Source organism: Lepisma saccharinum, chromosome 23 (assembly GCF_977018435.1).
Source record: "Lepisma saccharinum chromosome 23, izLepSacc3.1, whole genome shotgun sequence".
NCBI lineage: Eukaryota > Metazoa > Arthropoda > Insecta > Zygentoma > Lepismatidae > Lepisma > Lepisma saccharinum.
Window position 1 is genome coordinate 34168966 of NC_139251.1, and position 23067 is coordinate 34192032.

The 23067-nt window shown below is 34.3% G+C and overlaps 1 protein-coding gene across 1 annotated transcript in view; it reads right to left on the reverse strand.

Moving 5' to 3' along the window:
• Positions 1–14922: 14922 nt before the first annotated feature.
• Positions 14923–23067, reverse strand: part of DopEcR (G-protein coupled receptor DopEcR) — a 177063-nt gene continuing 168918 nt past the window's right edge. Inside the window, exon 3 of the mRNA XM_083144552.1 lies at positions 14923–16801. Within this exon, the coding sequence (XP_083000678.1) occupies positions 15978–16801 (824 nt within the window). The 3' untranslated portion in view covers positions 14923–15977. The remainder of the gene's footprint in view (positions 16802–23067) is intronic.

Genomic DNA, 23067 nt, shown 5'->3' on the forward strand with positions numbered 1-23067 from the left:
AACTACAATCCTGTCTAGGGACCCAAAATATCTACCTACAAGCTCTTCGACACAATCGATTTCAACATCAACAAATCTTAAAACGATAGTTATTTGCCCCATAAGTATGAAATCTTTGGTGTAATAAATTGATACACCTAATTTGACTTTTTTTAAAATTAGCATTTTGACTTCGTTGCACATTAATTGTACCAGTTAACATTGAATTTTAGGACTTAGATGATAATAATAATTGTGAATCTCATTTTGTTGTTAAGTCTTAATGTTATTTTAATATTAAATATTTGACGCAGTGGCGTAACAAAATCGTAAAGTACGCTTCCGCAAGAAACAAATTTGGGTCCCTCAAGTACAGTCAGATTCTTCCAGGAAATTTATGTAATTACTTAGAATGGCTGGTTGTGGCTACACTTACATTAATAATTATACAAATCGATGCTCTACCTCTGAATTTTCACATATTACAACATATCTTTCTTTGACATTTATGTATTCAAAACACGAAAATATTTACTTATCCCCTCCCCCGCCCCTCTTAACAGCTGGGTGGATAAAAATAATGATTTTTATTTATAATTTTTGATAATTTTTATTTAAATCGATCTTTTTTTTGGCACCGTACTGTACACAGACATATTTTTTATATAGAAAGGCTTTTTCTGATAAACCGCCCTGTAAAATATTTGAACAGTTTGATTAAAGCAAATAACAAATTACATGTAAATATGCATTTCTCTGTTTCTGGAATTGAACATAATGAACCTAATATGAAAATGTTTGTTGAGTGTGTTAGTGAAACTATTATAATTTAAGTAACTTTTCTTACAGTGAAAATAATAAATTCTGGATGTACTTTATAATTTGGCTAACTATCATTAAAAACACTAAAATTCGGCTACAAAGACTTTAAAAATTATTTTATGTACTTTATAATTTTAACTTAAAATAATTTTTAAAGTCTTTGTAGCCGAATTTTAGTGTTTTTAATGATAGTTAGCCAAATATCAGCTGCCATATTTATTTACAGTTTAATGAAAATGACACTATTTACGGTTTAACATGATTAGTATTTTGTATATTATTATATTTAAAAGATGTGCTATTTTTGCTTATAAAAATTATTGATATTTAATTGATTGATTGATTGATTTAGTTTATTTTACTTCGCGTTTTGTGCCTCTTGGCTAATTTGCGAAGATGGGGATGAGTGATGAAATTGATGAATGGACATTCACAAACAACCAAGCCGGAGCGGGATTCGAACCCGGGACCCTTGGTGTCGCAGCGCGATGTGCTAACCACTTTTCTTCTGTAATAAAGGAAATATCCTCTACACGAAGGTATCCCCACCATTCACTCTTTTTCTCACTTTTACACTTTTCAATTGTTACATTTGCTTTGTTTCTTATCAACTGGACGAACACAAATACCCAAGCCTTACCCGGGACTCGAACCCGGAACCCCTGGCGTCGTTGCGCGCTGTGCTAACCACTGTTTTTTTTTCATCTCATTCTGATATACAAGTTGTGGAATTACATTTACATAAGTGTATTACTGCTATTACAATTTGTATTTCTATCTGGTTTAAACCTTTACATTTTTGTTTGACCTAAATTAAGTATAAAGCATTATTAAGAAATTTGCATACCATTTCTTGTTTGGAGATGATTTTTTTCGTATTGTTCTTGCAAGATACTGAATTTTTCCTGAAAACTGCTCTCGTTCATTATGAAATATATATAATAAGTATTCAGTGATCAACCATTGTACTGCTCGTTCTTTTGTTGGTGGAAAAAATTGAAATCAGGGAAAACTATACCTGTATTCGTGAATTTTGTTAATGAGGTGCGGCATATACGACTGAGCATTGTTCTCAATTTGTTCCATGCCGTGGAGGAGTTTCGACACTTCGTTAACCTGTGGGCTAAAGAGTCTGGCACGTTGCATGATATACAGTTAGGAGAGTCACTGATTCCATATTGGTATGTCCTACCTCTTGTCACTATAACACGATGAACCACTTTGTACCATATTGATTGGGCAGCTTTTGAAAGGTGTTTGGCGGAGACATTTTCCCATATTTGTGGCCAATTATGTGTATTGAAATCCCTGACTATTCGTGGTACTGTGTGCTTGAAACTATTGATTTCACTATATAACTTTTTAACAGATGGTGTAATTGTCTCATGTCGTAATAACTGGTAGCATACCTGTAAAGCGATGTCCTTATAAAACGAAAATCTTTTGGGGATACTTTGGATATCGATGGGAGCTTCTAATGGAATGTCCTGTATTATCGTCTGTATACATGCTTGGGTCGTTGACTCGTGCAGTGAGAAAGCTGTTTTAAGGCCAGTCTGTACAAACAATGCTCTTGCCTGTGTGTTCGCGTGTATTAGTGCCAACCCACCTGTCTTCTCTGATAACGTGAGCTCGCTCATTGCCACTCGGAAAATTGTATCATGCCACATAAAGGAGCCAACAGCTTTGTTGACCTTAGCTAAGTGCTATGGTTTGAAGGGCAAGATTTTTGCTACATATCAATGTTTAGAGAGAGCAAAAACGTTGATAAATCTTACTCGTGCTGTTAAACTCAGAGAGCGCATCTTGTTCGCTGTGAGGACGTAGATTGTCCTCTCACACGTGAGTTTACTATTTGCTTCAATCGTTTCATCGATATTTGCATAGACGTTTACACCTAAAACTTTTATTTTCTTGTCTACAGGGATCTCCTTATATTTTGTGAAAGAATTCTCCTTGCCAAGGGGCATCAGGAATGACTTTCGACTGTTTAGTTTTGCTCCTGATGTGTGCTCAAAAGTATGCATTTGGCTTTGGACACTGTACAGATCTCTTTCATCCTTGAGGAAAATGGTCACGTCATCCGTGAAACTGCCAACTTGTATTGTTGTGGAAGCCATAAAAATGCCCTGTAAATTATGCTGGATACTAAACAGAAAGGGGCTATTGTGAGGACGTACAATGTGCTACTCAAGGGACTACCTTGAAGTACACCTCGTCGCATTTTAAACCTTGTTGTCGAGAAACCATTTATTTTGAGTTTTAGCAGCGTGTGATTATACCTTATAAGGTCTTGATCCAATTAATAAAAGTGTCTCCGAAGCCATATGTTTCTAAGACTTTGTACATATATTCATGGCTCACTCTGTCATATGCTTGGGAAAAGTCTAACGATAGAAATGCCTCCGATGCATTCTTATTTTGTTTGGTAATAATTACGTCTCTTATCGTTTGAAGCAAGTGATGTATGCTTTGAGGCGTATTACAAGCGAACTGTAAATTGCCAATAAGTTTAACCATATATATATTTAAACGCTGATTCATGCACCTACTTATAAGTTTGATGTCACTGCTCAATATTGAAATTGACCTAAAATCTGTGACGAACTTTGGATTTGCCTTTTTGGATACTAACACTATAACTCCCGTGCTACTGGTCTTCCCTATTATCCCTCTTGTCAACACTTCATTGACCCATTTCGTTAATTCGTCTCCTATTAAATCCCAAAAACATTGATAGAATTCTGATGGTATCCATCTTCGGCTGTAGTTTTATTCCTCGGAGCTTTGAATACTGCATCATGAACCTCCTTTTTACTAAACGGTTGTATGAGCTCAGTTCTTTCATTTTCCGTCAGTGATGCAGGGAGGTAGTTCAAAAAATTACATTGCGTTTCTGTTGGTTTAAAGGCTTGACCAAGAAGATTTTTATAGTATTGCAAAAACCTGTCGTGTATACTATGAGGGCTGGTGACAACTTCACCGGAATCTAAAGTTAATTCATGAATGACGTGACTCCTGGCGTGTTTATGTTCTTGAAGAATGTGACTTAGTGTGGCTTGCTCGTCAGTGTCTATAGGGAGAATCTTGCTTTTTATTATTGCTGCAGATTTTCGTTTCCTATGTATAGAAAGTAATTGCGCTTTTATTTCATTTGCATAAGGACGATTGAAATTACCTTGCAGTGCTAAACGATGGAGATCATTCAAGACTGCATACAAAAAATTATATTTGTTTCTTTGATCTCTACTAACCTTTGCACTGAAGAATTTACTGACCTGACGAAATTTAGGCTTAACTCGAGTTTCCCACCACTCGATTAGGGTATTTTGCACTGGCCGAAACGCCTTCAGTTCGTTCCACGTTTCCCTGATTAAAAGCCAGTGTCCTCTACCTTGTCGGGGTTTCATCAAATCTAAATTTATTTTGAGAATTGGAACACTATGATCACTGAAGCATACTGGCAAATTTTGAACACTAATTATATAGTCCTGAAATCTTGGTGCGATATAAAACCTATCTATTCTTGACGCACTATTAGAGGTGATATGTGCCTGACACTGGATACACCTGCACTGCACCGAGTGTCAAAAAGTCAGCCAACTAGACGGGGCTATCGAGTCTCACGGGTCTTCTTAAGACCCGGGTAATAGAAAAACCTGGCGGGAATCGATGCTTGTGCCAACTGTGACGTGAAGCTTGCTTGCGCGATGTCGAACACCCGGGCTTGACGTGCGTGTTGCATATTCTTGTAGGCGCGCCTCCTCGCAGACAGGTTTTTTTCCGGGTCTTGTGCAGGCCTCTGGACAGAACTGATTAAACAACACACTCCAACTCTACTCCAAAACCTTTTCACCATATTGCCACTTTTAAAATTTATCTTCTCTATGATACATATCTATCCTGTTTATTGTCAGCGGTAAACGTAGCTGAATTTCATTAAAATATATATTTTCGTCACGGAATATGGCTTGATTTGCGTAAATCAATGTAAACTTACTTCAACTGTTTTTTTGCTAATATTATTTCAATCAATAATTCGACTTTCAAGGTTTCATACAATTTCGAGAAGATGAAGTGACACATCAATTAATAATAACAATTCGTTCAAAGTGATACAACTCGTAAAATAATCAAAGATGCTTTGGAAAGATGAGGAAAAGAAATCGAACCATAAAACACTTGCAGCTAAATTTATATTTTTATGAGACTACATCTAATACACGTGGCATATGTTTTTCATCACCTCTCACATGTATTACAAAACTAGTACAAAACTAGCAAACTATCCTTTACGTACAAAATTATACCGTGGAGATTACATTGTTACATTTTGAACCTACATTGCGTGGATTTCGTACAACAATATTAAAAAATAAATAAAATTGGGAGAAAAATATTTTATAATTTGGCGACTCTTTTACAAGAACTTCACTCTTGCAGTGTTGCAAAAGCCATTTTTTCTTGAACACTATTTTCAATGGGAAAATATAACTATATTTTCTTACTGATCGTTCGTAGTATTTGTACACCTACAAAATTACCAACAAGAAAAAAGATACATAAATTCTATTATATTTTAGGATAAATTAAGTCATCGATCAGATAGATAACTTCTAGCTTAGAGTACAACCAGTGGCAGTACAAGTGTAAACGATTGTCTTAGTGGTACGTTACAGCATTGAAGAAAATTGGGTTTTATTTAATATTGCGGATAAGCAAAGACATTAAAATTAAAATAACATTTAGATTGTTATGAAATAAATATATATAACATTCACAGGGACTGAAACATTAAAAAAATAAAATATATAGAGCATGGCCGATATTTTTATTGCAACTAATTACTTTTAGGTTCATATGCAAAAATATTTATATTATGAATTTTTATATTGAAATATCTGGATTCTACTTTTAACACATAAAGAGAGAAGTTCATGTAATAACCAATCAACTATGCAGGAGTTTTATTTTAATTTTTTTCAATTATTACTTTCATTAACCTCTAAATGTGCCTTTGTCCTTCTCATATACAAATTTTTTAAAAATTGCCATTCCTTCATCTTGTTTTATTGTCAACTAACACACACATATGAAACCTACTTCAACTGGTATCAGCGATCATCATCAAATGTTCCATTCTCACAAATCTCGTTGTGATATAAACTTACTTTCACATGGATCATGTGTGAATTTTCAAAATTTTGATTTATGCGTATTTCTTATGGCATTTCGATGTTGATTTTTGTTAACATATTTAATTAAAATATATTTTTTGGAACTTATGTCACTCCCATCAGGAATATACACAAATGTAAATACTTTTCGAGAATTTTCTTTAGCTTATCGTCGCTTATATATTAATTTTGACATTACATATGCATGCATTCTTAAATGCAAATAATTTTGTAGTTAATGAATGCTTGTAACATGTTAACCATTTATCATTAACTAAACGCAACAATTTCCTTCGCACGTGTTTGAGCACTTTATACATAATTAATTATATTTTGGCTAAAAGTAACTTTGCATAGAATGTTCCATATGGTAGATAAATTTTTAAAACAGAAAAAATATAACCTTGAGAAGAGAAACATTTGCAAACGACCGCCAACGAATAAATTTCAATATTTTTCAAAATCAATAATAAAAGTCTCCAGTATTGATATTTCCTGGCTAGACTCTCTGTATATTTTAAGTGACAGTAGGCCTTCATGGAAACACACGGCCTTAGTGGCACTATATCCTATACGGACATTACACAATCACATGCATTCCCTACCATAGTTTCTCAGGTGACACACACTCATTTTGTCTTTAATGTTCCATACATTCATATATGCACACACACATATACACACTCTAATAAACACACGGTCACGTAACAGTTTATAACAGCAAAATAGAACTGAATGTTATTTTTCCCATTGTGAAAAAATAACAACAAAAAAAGCAGAACAGGATGAAGATATTGGCGATACAAACAGTACATAGGCAATAGAGTAATTAAATTATTGATTTACAGCTTATTACCAGTTGAATTAAACTTTCTAATTGCTATTTTTTATTATTTTTTCCATTATTGCATCGGCAATGAACTTGCTTTTTTGTTTCCCATTTTTTCTTAAAAATAAGATATTAGACATGCATAGAGAAATCCTAATCAACATTACACATCTTCCTTTTAGATTACAGAAGTTCAGCACAGATATTAAACACTTAAAGGCCATTTTCAGTTTTGATGCTCTGTTACATCCGATTTTCTTCATTTTTTTCACAACTCCTACATCCATTTACAAAGTTACATCAAGTGTTGCACAATATAGACGTCTTTTTCTTTGCAGAAGACAAGCACAATCAATACATAAAGCTTTACATTGATTTACAAATTATGCAAGAGTGTCCTTATTTCCAATGTAATCCACAAACAAGCACAAGATTTGAAAAGAACACACTAAAACACAATATGAAGAGTATATATTTGGAAGCAAAGATTTGACGTTTGTCACAGATTTTAAAAAATGACACTTAAAATATGAATTAATTGCTGTCATGACTCATGAAATGAATACAAATTCTATTGCTTGGTTGCTAAAAGGATCTATAATAGAAACATATTGGGAAAAATGTTAGAAAATATATTGCTTTTTCTTCCATTTTCTTACTTGTGCATTAATACTAATACTTTTTTCTAAAATACAGATTTTTTAAATACGTTTATTCTATCAAAGTTTTTTCTTGATTATTGTTTTGTTTGAGAAAATAATGAATCAACATGAAATTACTTATTTGATTACCGTTTTCGGTATCTAAAGAAAATATGTAAAACACTTTCCCCATCTGATATCTCGGAAACTATCCAAGTCATTTTTACAAATCATCTCTAGTTACAAAGCCATGTACAAAACAATATTTTACAAAATATTCCATGCATCATAATATACACTTACATCTGATATTTAATATTCCGTCATGGGAACTGAAACAACGTTAAATATGTATGTATAAATGCATCAATATATTGCTTCTGAACCTTTTTCTAATAGATATATGTATTGCCTTTTTTATTATTTTTCAGGAATGTGAAGGTATATTAACTTGCGGTACTGGACATCTTCAAGATTTTACAAAGCCAAGCCCGTGAGTACAAGCAAGCATCCTACTTGAAATTAACAACTTGCAATATTTTTTCAATTAGTAGCTCCTATTAATTAAATTAATATCATCGAAAGCTTTGGTAGACAATTGCACAACAGTCACACTGTTTTTTATTAAGCTGCAAGCAGATCTGACAGAAAGAAAGTAGTGCATATAATGCAAATTATATCCTTAAAAGTACATTGTTAATAATCATAATCCTTCCTGAGAAAACCGTTTATTTCACAAATATAAAAGAAATTGATCATTCCATTGCAAGATTTATAATTTCACTTATTAAATATTGTATCGAGTATTAATTCTCATTCTGAATCGTCGACAAAGGTGTATTTTTAAAAATACACGTTATTATAGTTTTTTTTTTTAAAAAAAATTGGATTTAAAGTAATGTAGACGAATATCTACACATTAAGGTGTATTATGTAGAAGTGGAGCAATTAAATTCTACATAGGCCATTTGTAAGGAAAGGCAGAACAAATTCTCGATTTGTAATATTATAGACGAAAAATTTGGCCTTTAACCCTGAGGTGATTATTCTATATTGTAATTGCTCATTGTTAAATGCTATGCATGCCTCTCCGATGGCACAGTGGTATCGTCGTCGCCTTGTAATCAAGGGGTCCCGGGTTCGATACCTGTGGAGGCACATAGTGGTTCGGATCCCACTTTAAACTGTAGGCCGAGTCCCGATTAACCTTACTGTGCATAAAATGGAGTTAAAACACCAAATCAATGAACAATTAAATGTTATGTATCCACTTGTTAAAATAAAACTTGCTGCTTTTCAGGAAGATTTATAAAAATCTAATAACCTGTTCAAATTATGTACGAGGACAATGACATATTCTAAATATACGAATTTTACGTTTCTATAGTGTATTTTTTTTGTTTCTTAATATTTTACCCCGTCTATTCAAATAATAGCTTACATGAAATAGTGATTCTGAGTTTTAAGTTGTATTCAAACCCTATTTTACCCTGATATCAACACTACTTTCACTAATTTCTACCTGATTATCAAAATAACAGGCATTAAATAACGAAGCTTGAGGAACTACAAACTGTGATTGTCTGAGTTTGTTAAATATAGAGTAAAAATCGATATAGTTATTTACCCTATATATTGTCCTTTAGCACATCTTATTGTAAATACAATGTAGCACCTAAAGGGGACTATTGCTTTGGAAGAGATGAATTTTCAAGCTGTTTATATTGCATCGAATTTTAAGTATTTTATAATCATAAAAGTATATATAACTATGTAATAATATGCATAAAAACTATATTAAGTAATAAGACAATGTAGATTGACGTGAAACGGTAAAAAGTTAGATAATTAGTTTTCAAATATGATCTCTATATATTTAAAAAAATACAACAAACCGATTTTTTATTATATGTACAAAAATTCTAGAGATTTATTGAAACAATGTTGTGATTCATTTTTAAAGTCTTCCTTGATGACTTCTACATTTTCACCTACAACCAAAATTTCACTATTAATATCGACAAAACTATTTTAAAAATATACCTATAGCTTAATTTGCATTATTGATCCAACTACTTTCCCACCTGCCAGATATACCTGAGTAAGTCAGTTATATAACAACTACAAGATATGAATGTCTACAGGAAAAGTTGATAAATTAATTCCTTTCAAAGTACCCTGTATCTAGTGTATATGAAAATTACTAAAAATGAAAAATTGTTACATTGTATACATTTTAATTTCGTCTTAAAAATAAGATTTGTTATGCTAGAAGCGTCCTAAAAAGCCTTATTAATTCTCTATTGTAAAGACGAGGCACAATTTTGTTAAAACTGACAGTCAGCCGACATTTGGGGAAAATATCACAAGTTTGAGCTACAAATGTAATTTCTAAGGCAACATTGCACATATTTTTTCTTCAATGTGAATATATTTCATGAAAATGTACTTACTGTATTTTCTATTATTAGTCATATATATATGCAGATATACAGAATAAGATATTGATTCCTGGATATAGTGTATTACTGTACCATACTAAGATAGGTGACAGCTAGATTACATGCGAAGTATAAACGTTTCAGTTATATAGCTTATACAATGTTCAATATCGCATAGCTACATATTCAGAAGTACAGTGAACCAGTGATGAATGAGTGAGTCTACATTGTAAGCAACAATCTGTAGGTGAAAGATGAATAGAGATAACCTCTACTATTATAAAGATTATATTTATGTGCGTACACTTTTTTTTGAAAAGGAAAGATTCTTGTCCTTGTTTTTTCCAAAATGTTCTGTATCCGTACGGAACAATATGAATTGTGTACTAAGAAATATTTGTTTCAATTTCGGGCATAGAAGTCTCGTCAAACATACACAGTGTACGTACGTCTTGTGCAATTGATAGACAAGTGTGTAATATTTACACCGTGCTCTTAATTTTTGCACTTTCAGACATTTATTTAGAGAAATTAGTACTTGTATTTAAGATATACTACTCGGTTGAAACCAAGGTCCTTGAGGAAGTTACAGTAAATTCAATATACTTATTTGAAAAGTTTTGAAATCCATAAGAGAAAAATATTTACGATTTGCATCTTTTATTTATATGTATCGTTTCAGGATATGTATTAATAAGAATAAATTTTTCATTAACTGAAGTTATAAACTGTATTGATGTGAACACACTAGGTATTTGTCAAAGTTAGATTTCTCATAGATTTTATTATTTTATTATTAGGGAAGCAGGTCAGCGAAATTCAAATCACGATTCTCATCCCATTGGAGAAATTAAGCTTTGCACATTTTGGTCAGTTTCATTCGATTTTCATTTGCTATTACCTGTCTTATATATGTTCTGAACTCCGAGTCTTCTGAATTAAATTGTTGGAATTGAAATTGCCAACTAGCCATCTAACCTCCAAATGAATCCACTTGAAGAAGTTGTTTCGAAATTCTGATTTTCGGGATTTGTTTTAGAATTATTTCCCTATTTTTACGTATATTCGAAACATAATCAAGCATTTCCATTCATTTCATTCATATTTATGACTGCAATTTCCGATAGAAACATTATATATCAACATTTCTTTACATATCAATGTTTAAATCTTTACATTAACAAGAAAACGTACTTATTACTTGGAATAGGTGAAGTAGGTATACTACATATGTGCATGTTTGAGTGTGTGCGTGCGTGTGTGTCTTAATGGAAATTTAATTGACCCAACCCGTTTTTAAAGATAGTTAGTAGAATTTTATTAATACTGTATAATCTCTGAGAGAATTGTTTCGAATTTTAAAATTGTTATGCAACATAACTATCAGGTAAAGTACAAACAAATATCTAGTTTAAATGCATGAATGAAATTACACACAATATATATATTTTGTACAATATGCAATTGTACACCTATAGTACGCGTATATTAACGTAAATATTTAGTAATGTGTTATCAATATTCTCGTAGCCTGTTGTAATCAAATTTACTATGAATGTGCTTCGTACTGAATAATTTCGAACTTTTACATTATAAAATATTACATATTTAATTGATTAAATAATAAATTAATATTGCAATTGTATTTTAGAATAGTCATTGCAAATTATTATTAGCAAATACTTGATCACACATTCAATACTATTCTGTAAATTATATATTAAGGCCTGTAGAAACTTTGACAAATACTAGCCTCTCATCATTACAGTAGTTAACCAATTAAAAAAAATATATTTCTTGCCAATGCCACATTCAAACATGAAAGACGCGAATTTTAATTAAATTAAAAATAGATAAAATTGTATTACGTATTTCTAACAAACATTAATCTTTACAAACTTGACGCCTTGTCTTTCATAAGTTGTAAACTTGTTGTGTTCAATATCATTAAGAATGTGATTCATTTCCGAGGAATTATAAATTTACGTTTGGAAAAAATGTTGGCGGCAAATGAAAAGAAACGAGAGAGCAACAAACAGGCAAAAATATTCACAAATTATTGAGGAATGTTACAATTATCTTTCACGCATATTGACATTGAAAAATAACATTATTTGATTACAATATAGTACACACCATAATATAACCTATATATTTTTTAACCGGTCAGGACTTTGAAGTAAATTCATAAACGAACAAACGATTAAGACAATGAAAGATAATGCCAAAATGTACCACAATAAACACGTATTTTTTGGAAGATATCTTTCCCTATGACACGTATTAGAAATTGAACAAGTTTGCATTAAGTTACATTATTCCGAAAACACAGAACACAGAATACCATCTCCACACATGATTGAAACACTGTCATGGTCAATTATTATGGAACCCACTAATTAGTTTCCGGAAATAAACTGAAAAATGCCACACATACAGTCGTTGCCATCATCATACCACATAACTGACAGAATTCGTGTACTTTACACAATACAGTTGGAGTAGTTTTTTAAAGTCCGCTTTCTAAGAAAAAGTCTTTTTTTAGCGTTTACTGTTATTAAAGCTCATGCCGAAGCCTTATTTTACATATGTGTGTATGCTTGTGTGTGTGTGTTATGTATGTATATAATGATAGCGAGCGTGTGTTTCTACGTGTGTACGTGTTGTGTGTGTGTGTGAGTGTTTTAGTACATATTGCAAACTGCTTATTTATCACGCATCATAACACTGTACAGTGCTAAGGAATAATAATAACTGTGACATTATATTGCTGGTATCCATTCATTTATCTTTCCATTTTACATCATCATTCAGTTGGACAACGTGCCAAACCATGTGAGATTGTAATGAAACAAGGCTTAAAAAAAGATGCCATACTTCAACATTTTTTTCACCATTTTGCACATGTTATTAAAATGCCAATATAAGACAAAGTAACCGAACTCATAGAAGTGGAACGTTACATATGGGTAGTTTATAAATTGTATAATGAGCTCGTACGTCAATTACCAAAATTGCATACAAACTGTTTGTTTACAAGAAACAGATTAGTTGTGGTAGCTAAATATACATATTTACATAAGAATCAACCATAGATCCGATCACCATCACCATAAATTTTGTGTGTGCCACAAGTACAATGTGTACACACGTATCATTCATTTCTGTTGGTCAACAAAACAACTTAGTCATGCAACCAAATGCATTGACAAATGGTATTAGCATTTGCAATTTTTTGGTTCTTGGGAAAAAAAAACCCATTTCTAGTATTCGAAGAAAATATATTTTGCTACACACGTCGACCATGCACAAAACAGCTGGAGAATAACTTCACCGAAAGTTTCATTAGCTATGCTTTGTCACGTGCCTAGTCGGCCGGACACAATCACTAAAGCGATATGGAATATTTCATGGAATCTACGGCAGATGGCAGTGCGCAAAAGAACTGGAAAGAAAACTGATTGTTGAAATTAGAGTATGAGAAGGATGATTGTATGTATTAAAGCAAATGGGAAATAAGTAAATGCAGTTTATAAAAATGTATATAAGGAATAAATAACAATGTAAATAGAAGATTATGGTAATTAAGGATATACCCATATATGGAATATTCAGTAAAGTTAATAAGTTGAGTGACGAGTTCAGAATGTGTCCTTTTTCGATCTTTGAGATCGGATTTGATTCTGTTTACCTCTGGCGAGGAGAATATCGCCAGGTTTTTGTTGTTTTTTTCCTGGTGGCGCTGTATTCAAATTACACGCCCCAAAGCACTTTCGGCTGCGCTAGTTATATTAGTAGCACTGGGCCACAGGTAGCGCTTTTTATTAGTTAACCTTGGTTATCTCCCTTTGGTTTTGGCATAGGAGACGGCGCTAAAGTCCATTGTAGCTTTAATTTCCATTTCTCGATGCCTAAGAAAAGAGAAAAGTGTGCCGAAAAGAGAGTTCGGGAGTATATTATACAACGGAGGAGAAAGAAGGAGGAGAAACTACCAACATCCTGTTGTAAGCCATGATCCTTTGGGTCTCAAATACGATATTTCGAGAAGAGAAAAGGATTTCAAACTTATAGCAATAGATATACCAGTTTCCGCCAAGGGAACTTACGATGATAGTCAAGGTAGGATGATGAGGATCCGAGAAGAAAGATAATAAAGGATGCCAAGTCATAAAGAAGAAGGCCTAAGACGATTTGTTGTAGAAGATTGAAGAATGCCAAAGAAGAAATTGATGAAGAAGGCCTAAGAAGATTTGTTGTAAATAGAAGATAGAAGAAATAAATGATAAATAGAAGAAAGAAGAAGAAGTCACCTATCCATAAAATAAATTGATTGTTATAAGAAAAAAAAGAAAAACGCCACAAACAATTTGTTGTAAATAGAAGAAATAAATGATAAATAGAAGAAAGAAGAAGAAGTCAATCATCTATCCATAAAATAAATTGATTGTTATAAGAAGAAAAAAGAAAAAGGCCAAGAACGATATGTTGTAAATAGAAGATTGAAGAAATAGAAGAAAGAAGAAGCCAATTCTTTTACTAAAGCAGAAATTTACGTTAGTAGAAGAAAGAAGAAGACGCCGATTCTTTTACTAAAGAAAAAAGTTACGTTAGTAGAAGAAAGAAGAAGAATCCTATTCTTTTACTAAAGAAGAAATCTACGCTACTAGAAGAAAGAAGAAGCCTATTCTTTTAATGTAGATGAAAGAAGAAGAAGGCAAATATAATCTCTTCCAAATAAATATTCATGTACACATATTATATAATCTCTGTAACTGTGAAGATTCTCAGAATATAGACTCGCATTTTTATCATTTCCTTTGGCTATAACGTGCGTTCTCAAACAAAGAACCCATTACCCTGAAGATTTGTAGCCGTGGTATACTAATATTAATTTAAGTAGTGCACCCAAGGGACGTAGTAGCTTTTCATTAGCTTGAACACAGTAATATATATATATATATATATATATATATATATATATATATATATATATATATATATATATTGTTTTATGAAAATGGGAATATGAATATCTGGAACTCAGGTTCTTGGTTAGAATATTTCTCGCTAATATTAGAATTCTAGGAAAGATTCATTCTTAAAGAATTAGTTCCTATAAAAATCGGTTGGATTTTATTTATCGATACCAGCCGATATTTTTCCCGGCGTTTTGGTACTTTGCAGGACCGTAAAAATGCTATTTTGTATGAAACAATTCACTGCAGCGTCAGAATTCAATGAAAAGTAAACAAAATAGAATTATGATAGAGAATGTTGTTGAATTTGAATAAAAATCGCCACGTTGATAAGAAAAACAATAGTTTGATGTTGAACTTAAACGGTTTTGTAATGAACGTCGCACAAGCGACACATCACGAATGAAACATTAATTTAGAAAGCTTTCTTAGTCTCGCATAATTCTTGTTTATAAACTTCAATATGTTCAATTTATTGCTGTGAGATAATAATACGAAACACTGTTGTACAAATTAATTGGTTATTAACTGTAATAATATTTATATTTTGATTACGTAGGTATCAGACAAAGGAACAAATGTGATTTTTTCGGACTTCTGGAAATATTTGGTTAGCATGAAAAAATCAGTTATACTTTTGCACCATTCTTTCTTAATCACCCTCCACTTCCGGCATACTTGAAACGCTTAACTGTATAATGTAAAACATACTACTAAAACAGATATGGAATTTTGCGAATTGAATATTGTGTAAAATCTCTCGTTTGACATGTGTGCTATTGAATTGAAACAAAAGTGTTTGATTTCACTTTTCATTGCCATTTGTGACGTAGTTAGCTGTAAGTAGTCCTGAGACTTCAGTCAACATTGTGTTTTATTTCATGTGTAAAAGTTTGAAATTTGGCAAGTTTGTTACATATACCAAATTTGTAAGCATAGGCGGAATGCACTTTGGGTAGCCATATTGGAAAATGGCGGCCAGAAGTTGCTTTTATGGTAGTTCTTGAATTCCTCAACGCTGGAAAGGCAGATGAATGGATACCAGCACTCCTCCTGTCATGGATACGTGAACTTCAAGTTTCCCAACAGAGACACCTCATCCTCGGCCCATCTCAATCCTCATCCATGAGGTCAGACTGCCTTAACTTGTACCGGCAACAAAGAGACATGCAGAATATTCGTAGTCCGAAGCGAAAGTGGGGACTCATGGATACGTAGATGATCGACTTCCAGAAGGAGTTCAGGATCCCCAACCAGAAGATGCTGAAATGGAGGAAAGGGAATTGAAACCTGGAGCCGCTGAAGTACTCGTAGAGTCGAACACCAATGTACGGAGTCCACGACAACCAGAAGGCCATCACGAGGACGAATGACATCACGTGACTTGGATTGGACAGGTTCTCAGACAGTGCGGTTGCGTACTCTTTGTCGTGTATCGGAACACCCAACCTGATCTTCCTCATGACCGAGAAGATGTAGAAGTACGTGTAGAAGATGGTGATAAGCGACGGTCCGAGGACCAGGATGGATAGGGTCACAGAGTACGCCATCATGTTCCCCCAGTCCAGCATGCAGATGTACGCCTCCTTGTCGAAGATGGGCTTGTTGAAGCCCATGAGCGGAGGACAGCACAGCATGATGGCGGAGATCCACGTGAACACCATCCAGCACTGGCAGCGAGTCTTCGTCTGAACTGTCTCGTAGCGAAGAGGTTTCCGGATGGCCAGGTAGCGATCCACACTTATCCACATGAACGTGTACACACTGACACTCCACAGCGTCATCTCCATGTATCCTGCCAGCCGACACACAATTTCACCGTACACCCATTTCTGCACTATGGCTGGGTAAACTGATAGAGGCACCACGAATATACCGCAGAGCAGGTCCGCGACTGCCAGCGACGTCAAGTAGTAGTTGATCACCTCCTTAGGACCTGAAATGACAAAATATATCAAAATTACTGCTTGCGAAAATTATAACTCTGAGATCGACTGTCAAAAGTATTGAGCTCATGGGCGTAACTTGGGACCTAACTTTGAGGGGGCAGAATCAAACCTGGGGCCTAATTTTGAGGGGGCAGAATCAAACCTGGGGCCTAATTTTGAGGGGCAGTATCAAACCTGGGGCCTAATTTTGAGGGGCAGAATCAAACCTGAGACCTAATTTTGAGGGGCAGAATCAAACCTGAGACCTAATTTTGAGGGGCAGAATCAAACCTGGTGCCTAATTTGAGGGGCAGAATCAAACCTGGAGCCTAATTTTGAGGGGCAGTATCAAACCTGGGGCCTAATTTTGAGGGGCAGAATCAAACCTGGGGCCTAATTTTGAAGGGCAGAATCAAACCTGGGGCCTAATTTGAGGGGCAGAATCAAACCTGGGGCCTAATTTTGAGGGGCAGAATCAAACCTGGGGCCTAATTTTGAAGGGCAGAATCAAACCTGGGGTCTAATTTGAGGGGCAGAATCAAACATGGGGCCTAAATTTGAGGGGCAGTATCAAACCTGAGACCTAATTTTGAGGGGCAGAATCAAACCTGGGGCCTAATTTTGAGGGGAAAGAATCAAACACGGGCCGGGCCTACTCTTGAGGGGAAAAAATCAAACCTGGGGCCTAATGTTGAGGGGCAGAATAAAACATGGTGCCTAATTTGAGGGGCAGAATCAAACCTGGTGCCTAATTTTGGGGGGCAGTATCAAATCTGATACCTAATTTTGAGGGGCAGTATCAAACCTGAGACCTAATTTTGAGGGGCAGAATCAAACCTGGGGCCTAATTTTGAGGGGGAAGAATCAAACACGGGCCTACTTTTAAGGGGGAAAAATCAAACATGGGCTTAATTTTGAAGGGGCAGAAATAAACTCGGCATAATTTTGAAGGGGCGGAATTAAACTGGGTCTAATTTTGAGGGAATAGAATCAAACCTGGACCTAATTTTGAGGGAATAGAATCAAACATGGACCTAATTTTGAGGGGATAGAATCAAACCTGGACCTAATTTGAGGAGATAGAATCAAACAAGGACCTAATTTTGAGGGTATAGAATCACACCTGGACCTAATTTTGAGGAGATAGAATCAAACCTGGACCTAATTTTGAGGGGATAGAATCAAACCTGGACCTAATTTTGAGGGGATAGAATCAAACCTGGAATTAATTTTGAGGAGATAGAATCAAACCTGGACCTAATTTTGAGGGGATAAACCTGGACCTAATTTTGAGGGTATAGAATCAAACTTGGACCTAATTTTGAGGGTATAGAATCAAACCTGGACCTAATTTTGAGGAGATAGAATAAAACATGGACCTAATTTTGAGGGAATAGAATCAAACCTGGACCTAATTTTGAGGGAATAGAATCAAACCTGGACCTAATTTTGAGGAGATAGAATCAAACATGGACCTAATTTTCAAGGGATAGAATCAAACCTGGACCTAATTTTGAGGGGATAAACCTGTACCTAATTTTGAGGGTATAGAATCAAACTTGGACCTAATTTTGAGGGTATAGAATCAAACCTGGACCTAATTTTGAGGAGATAGAATAAAACATGAACCTAATTTTGAGGAGAAAGAATCAAACCTGGACCTAATTTTGAGGGAATAGAATCAAACCTGGACCTAATTTTGAGGGAATAGAATCAAACATGGACCTAATTTTGAGGGGATAGAATCAAACCTGGACCTAATTTTGAGGGTATAGAATCAAACCTGGACCTAATTTTGAGGGTATAGAATCAAACCTGGACCTAATTTTGAGGAGAAAGAATCAAACCTGGACCTAATTTAGAGGGAATAGAATCAAACATGGACCTAATTTTGAGGGAATAGAATGAAACCTGGACCTAATTTAGAGGTAATAGAATCAAACATGGAACTAATTTTGAGGGGATAGAATCAAACCTGGACCTAATTTTGAGGAGATAGAATCAAACATGGACCTAATTTTCAAGGGATAGAATCAAACCTGGACCTAATTTTGAGGGGATAAACCTGTACCTAATTTTGAGGGTATAGAATCAAACTTGGACCTAATTTTGAGGGTATAGAATCAAACCTGGACCTAATTTTGAGGAGATAGAATAAAACATGAACCTAATTTTGAGGAGAAAGAATCAAACCTGGACCTAATTTTGAGGGAATAGAATCAAACCTGGACCTAATTTTGAGGGAATAGAATCAAACATGGACCTAATTTTGAGGGGATAGAATCAAAGCTGGACCTAATTTTGAGGAGATAGAATCAAACATGGACCTAATTTTGAGGGGATAGAATCAAACCTGGAATTAATTTTGAGGAGATAGAATCAAACCTGGACCTAATTTTGAGGGGATAAACCTGTACCTAATTTTGAGGGTATAGAATCAAACTTGGACCTAATTTTGAGGGTATAGAATCAAACCTGGACCTAATTTTGAGGAGATAGAATAAAACCTGGACCTAATTTTGAGGAGATAGAATCAAACATGGACCTAATTTTGAGGGGATAGAATCAAACCTGGACCTAATTTTGAGGGTATAGAATCAAACCTGGACCTAATTTTGAGGGGATAGAATCAAACCTGGGTCTTAAGTTTGGGGGAAGAGACTAGAAAAGTTTTCCATCCCATAAAAACAGCGTCCAGGATTATTTGCTAAATAACTGTGATATTTGCGAAATTACAAAATATTACTCTTTATTACTTTGTTCCTCAGGTCCCCATACTTGCAAATTTTAATAAAACCGAAAATTGTTTTTTGGGGGAGGGGCAAGGGCCCCCCTGCCTCCACCAAGTTACGTCTATGATTGAGCCCTCTGTATGCTTGTAAACTTGTGCTACGTGGGAGGAAACGAGAAAAATAACCTCATTGGAAAGCAAGAGGTATCTGCGTTTAGATAAAAGTTAGACAAGGTGATTTTTTCTCTGCCTCTTCTTTATTCAGACAAAAATGCGAAAAGTGGCAGAAACGCGAAGTAAAATAACCCAAACTATTCCTTTGTTACGAAGTTCCTGTACATCGCCAGTGTGTTATTATTGTACACAGAGGAGCCAGCTAGGACTTTTCATCGATTTCATTAATGTCGTCCTCATCGTTGCCTTCAATCCAGCATTCTAAATGCGCGACATAAAATGATGCGCAGAAAATGGCTTCTGTATAAAAACATATAGAAGCTAGAAAATGCAACAAAAACTATGTTAATGAAACATTAAAATGCTGACCAAGGAGAAATGTATTGTATATAAAAAATATAAACTAAATACGTGTGAACTTATTGTGAATCTTCGTCTGAAGAAGACTCTGTTAGAGGGTGGAAACGTTACGTGTTTAGTGGATATTTTTATATACAATAAATTTTGCCTTCGTCAGCATTTTAAGGTTTTATTAACATGGAAACAAGGCTCAACAGTGTTACCAAAAACTATGGTACAGTGGGATCCATGAGTATTACCGTGCAAATTGTCCATGACTATTTTCATTAATTTTTCTCTTACATCCTGTGTTTTTAAGCGATGGATTTTTATGCATGCTGGGGCGGAAGTTGTCAACAGCTTGTCTTGAGTTTTCTTTTAATTCTTGAAGCTCTTATTAGGTCAAATAAAGTGCACGAACATGGTGATGGACAATTTGCACGGTAATACTCGTGGATCTTATTGTACAGCAAGAAAAATGGCTTATATTCGAAATATGAATATTTTATTCATTATTTTATTATGATTTGGAGCACTGGCGTGAGCACGGAGGAGCGGTTGGGTATACAGCCCTTACCAAAATTTTGAAAAAAACTCTGGAAAAAAGACAGTGATAAATGCAAACCATTTTAAAATTACCTCAATTACAATTTTGATATTTTAATAACTTTTAAGACTAAGATAGAAATGGCAATTAGCTACAGAATACTTTATTGTATATTCCGCCCCGCCTAGTACACAGTTACGTAATACCCACCGTTAGAATTCCAGCCCCCCCCCCCCCCGAAGAGAAATCCTGTGTACCAGACCGGTAGCCAGGGGCCCCCTCGAATTATGAAATATTAAAATGTAAAGCAATAAAAAACTACGAAAATAGCAAATTTGTAATTTTCCTTGTCCTTGCAAATCAAATCGTTGATGACTTTGATCATCATTACTACTGCAGTTCGAAAAAAAAAATCGGGACTAGGATGAATCGGGATTGCCTTACATCAATTGTTATAAAACTAAAATTATCAAATGTTGCACACTGCAGACTTCTGAAGCCTACATCTCTACACAACAAAAAACACGAAACTTCAGCCGGTCTACACGGCGGAGTGATTAGCACAGCGTAGTACGAAGAAAGGAGTTCCGGGTTCGATTTCTCAAAATCGATACCCAGCCTGGTGTTTGTGTGTTCCGTCATCAATTTCATCATATCATCGCTCATCCTCATAGTCGCGATTCGACAAACTTGGCAGAATAGCAACGCAAAATGACCAAATTCAATGAACCTTATAGATTTTTTGATCTTATCTTTGTTCCACATTTTCTTATCGTGTTGTAGCACCCTATACAAAATAAAGATAATTCATGAATGCAAGACTAATATAAGTATGAAATCTTAATGATCATTATTAAAGAAAGCAAGGATTAAATAAAATCTAACATTTAATAAGAACTTTTCAACTATAGCATATTACACACACACACACAAAGACATTTTAGGATCTGGCCCCTCACTCAAAAAATCCTGGGTACGGGCCTGCTGTGTACGCTGATGCTTTGGAGAGAACCAACCAAGATTCCACACACTGTATGTAGTGAGGTGGCAACGCTGTAGAAGTTAGCTGCGAACTTGGGAATCTGAGATTTGCTGCAACCCGCCATACGTCATACACCCATTTACCATATGAGGAGTAAAAAATAATATGTCTGGTCATATCTGATGTACACACGTCAAGCTTCTGAATTTGAATCAAATTCGTCATATCAACAGTTCTTTGCAATTTCGTGGATTTTGCAGTTTTGAATTTCAAGTTTGCACTTTTCCCTAAAAAATCAAGTTTTGAAGTATCTAATATAGATCTGCATTTGATGTTTTCCACATAGTTGTAAAAATAGTTCTACTTCAAGTACACAAAATCTCAATATTATATCTACCGTCGATTATGAACTGTACGTGTTGAGTTTCACGTTCTTGCAAAATGGAAGAAATAAACACATTGTTTTGTGAATTTTTCATTGTAAAAAGAAAGTGTATAATAATATTCAGTTAGCGCTTATTAAACACTGATACTTGAAGCTTTCCACTGAGGCACATTTGACTTTTTTTCCTCCCGTGGAGAACAATTTTGCAAACACGTAAAGCTTAACAGAAATGGACAGTGCTGAACCAAAGACCTCGAACCTATACGTAGTTTTAAAAAATAACGTTGATATTCCAAATTCCACTATAACATTCAAAAGTATCTAGCAGTTGGATACTCTTAAGAGGACTAGTGTCACGTATGTGCTCTCAAAATAACTGGTGACATGTGTGTAGGTATTTATTTCAATAAATACTCCTGTCCCTGTAATAGAGTCCCATAAAAATTTTAGTTATGATTTGTCTAACCAATGGAACCTAGTAGAATACATGTAGGAGAGTCAAAAAAACTTGGGTAGACATCACCATATTCTGGACCGGCTGTTTTAGACGCCATTTTCCAAAATGGCCGACAGCGACAATATTTTGCTTTTATTTCCGCTCCTGAAAACGTTAAAGTCATAATTTTGGTGTCTAAATAATTGTTTTGAAGGGTGAGGAATCGAATAAAAGGGTTCCTGAAGTTGTCTGGTTGTTATTTATTTCAGAAAATCTGTTGTTGTTTTTTTTTGCATCTATAAAGGATAATATGAACAAAAACTGACTACAATTATTTGGAAAGTTATATTTACACAACATAAAAGATTTGAGAAAATATATATAATAAAATAAAGCACACATCAAAAAAATTATATTCGAATAAAGCACACATGATAATTATGAAAACACTGAACTTAAATGTTTTTTACAAGTTATTGCAACAACCTGCATAATATTATGATAATTTCTTATTTTTCTCCTACACTATCTTTTACATTCTTTGCCGCATTTGCAATACTCAGTGCATGGTAAATATTTCATACGACATTTACATCTACTAGTAGCACATGCTTTACAAGTATACTGTATTAGTAGCTCAGAAGGCATTTCAGGAAGACAGATGTCAGGCTTTAGTAAGT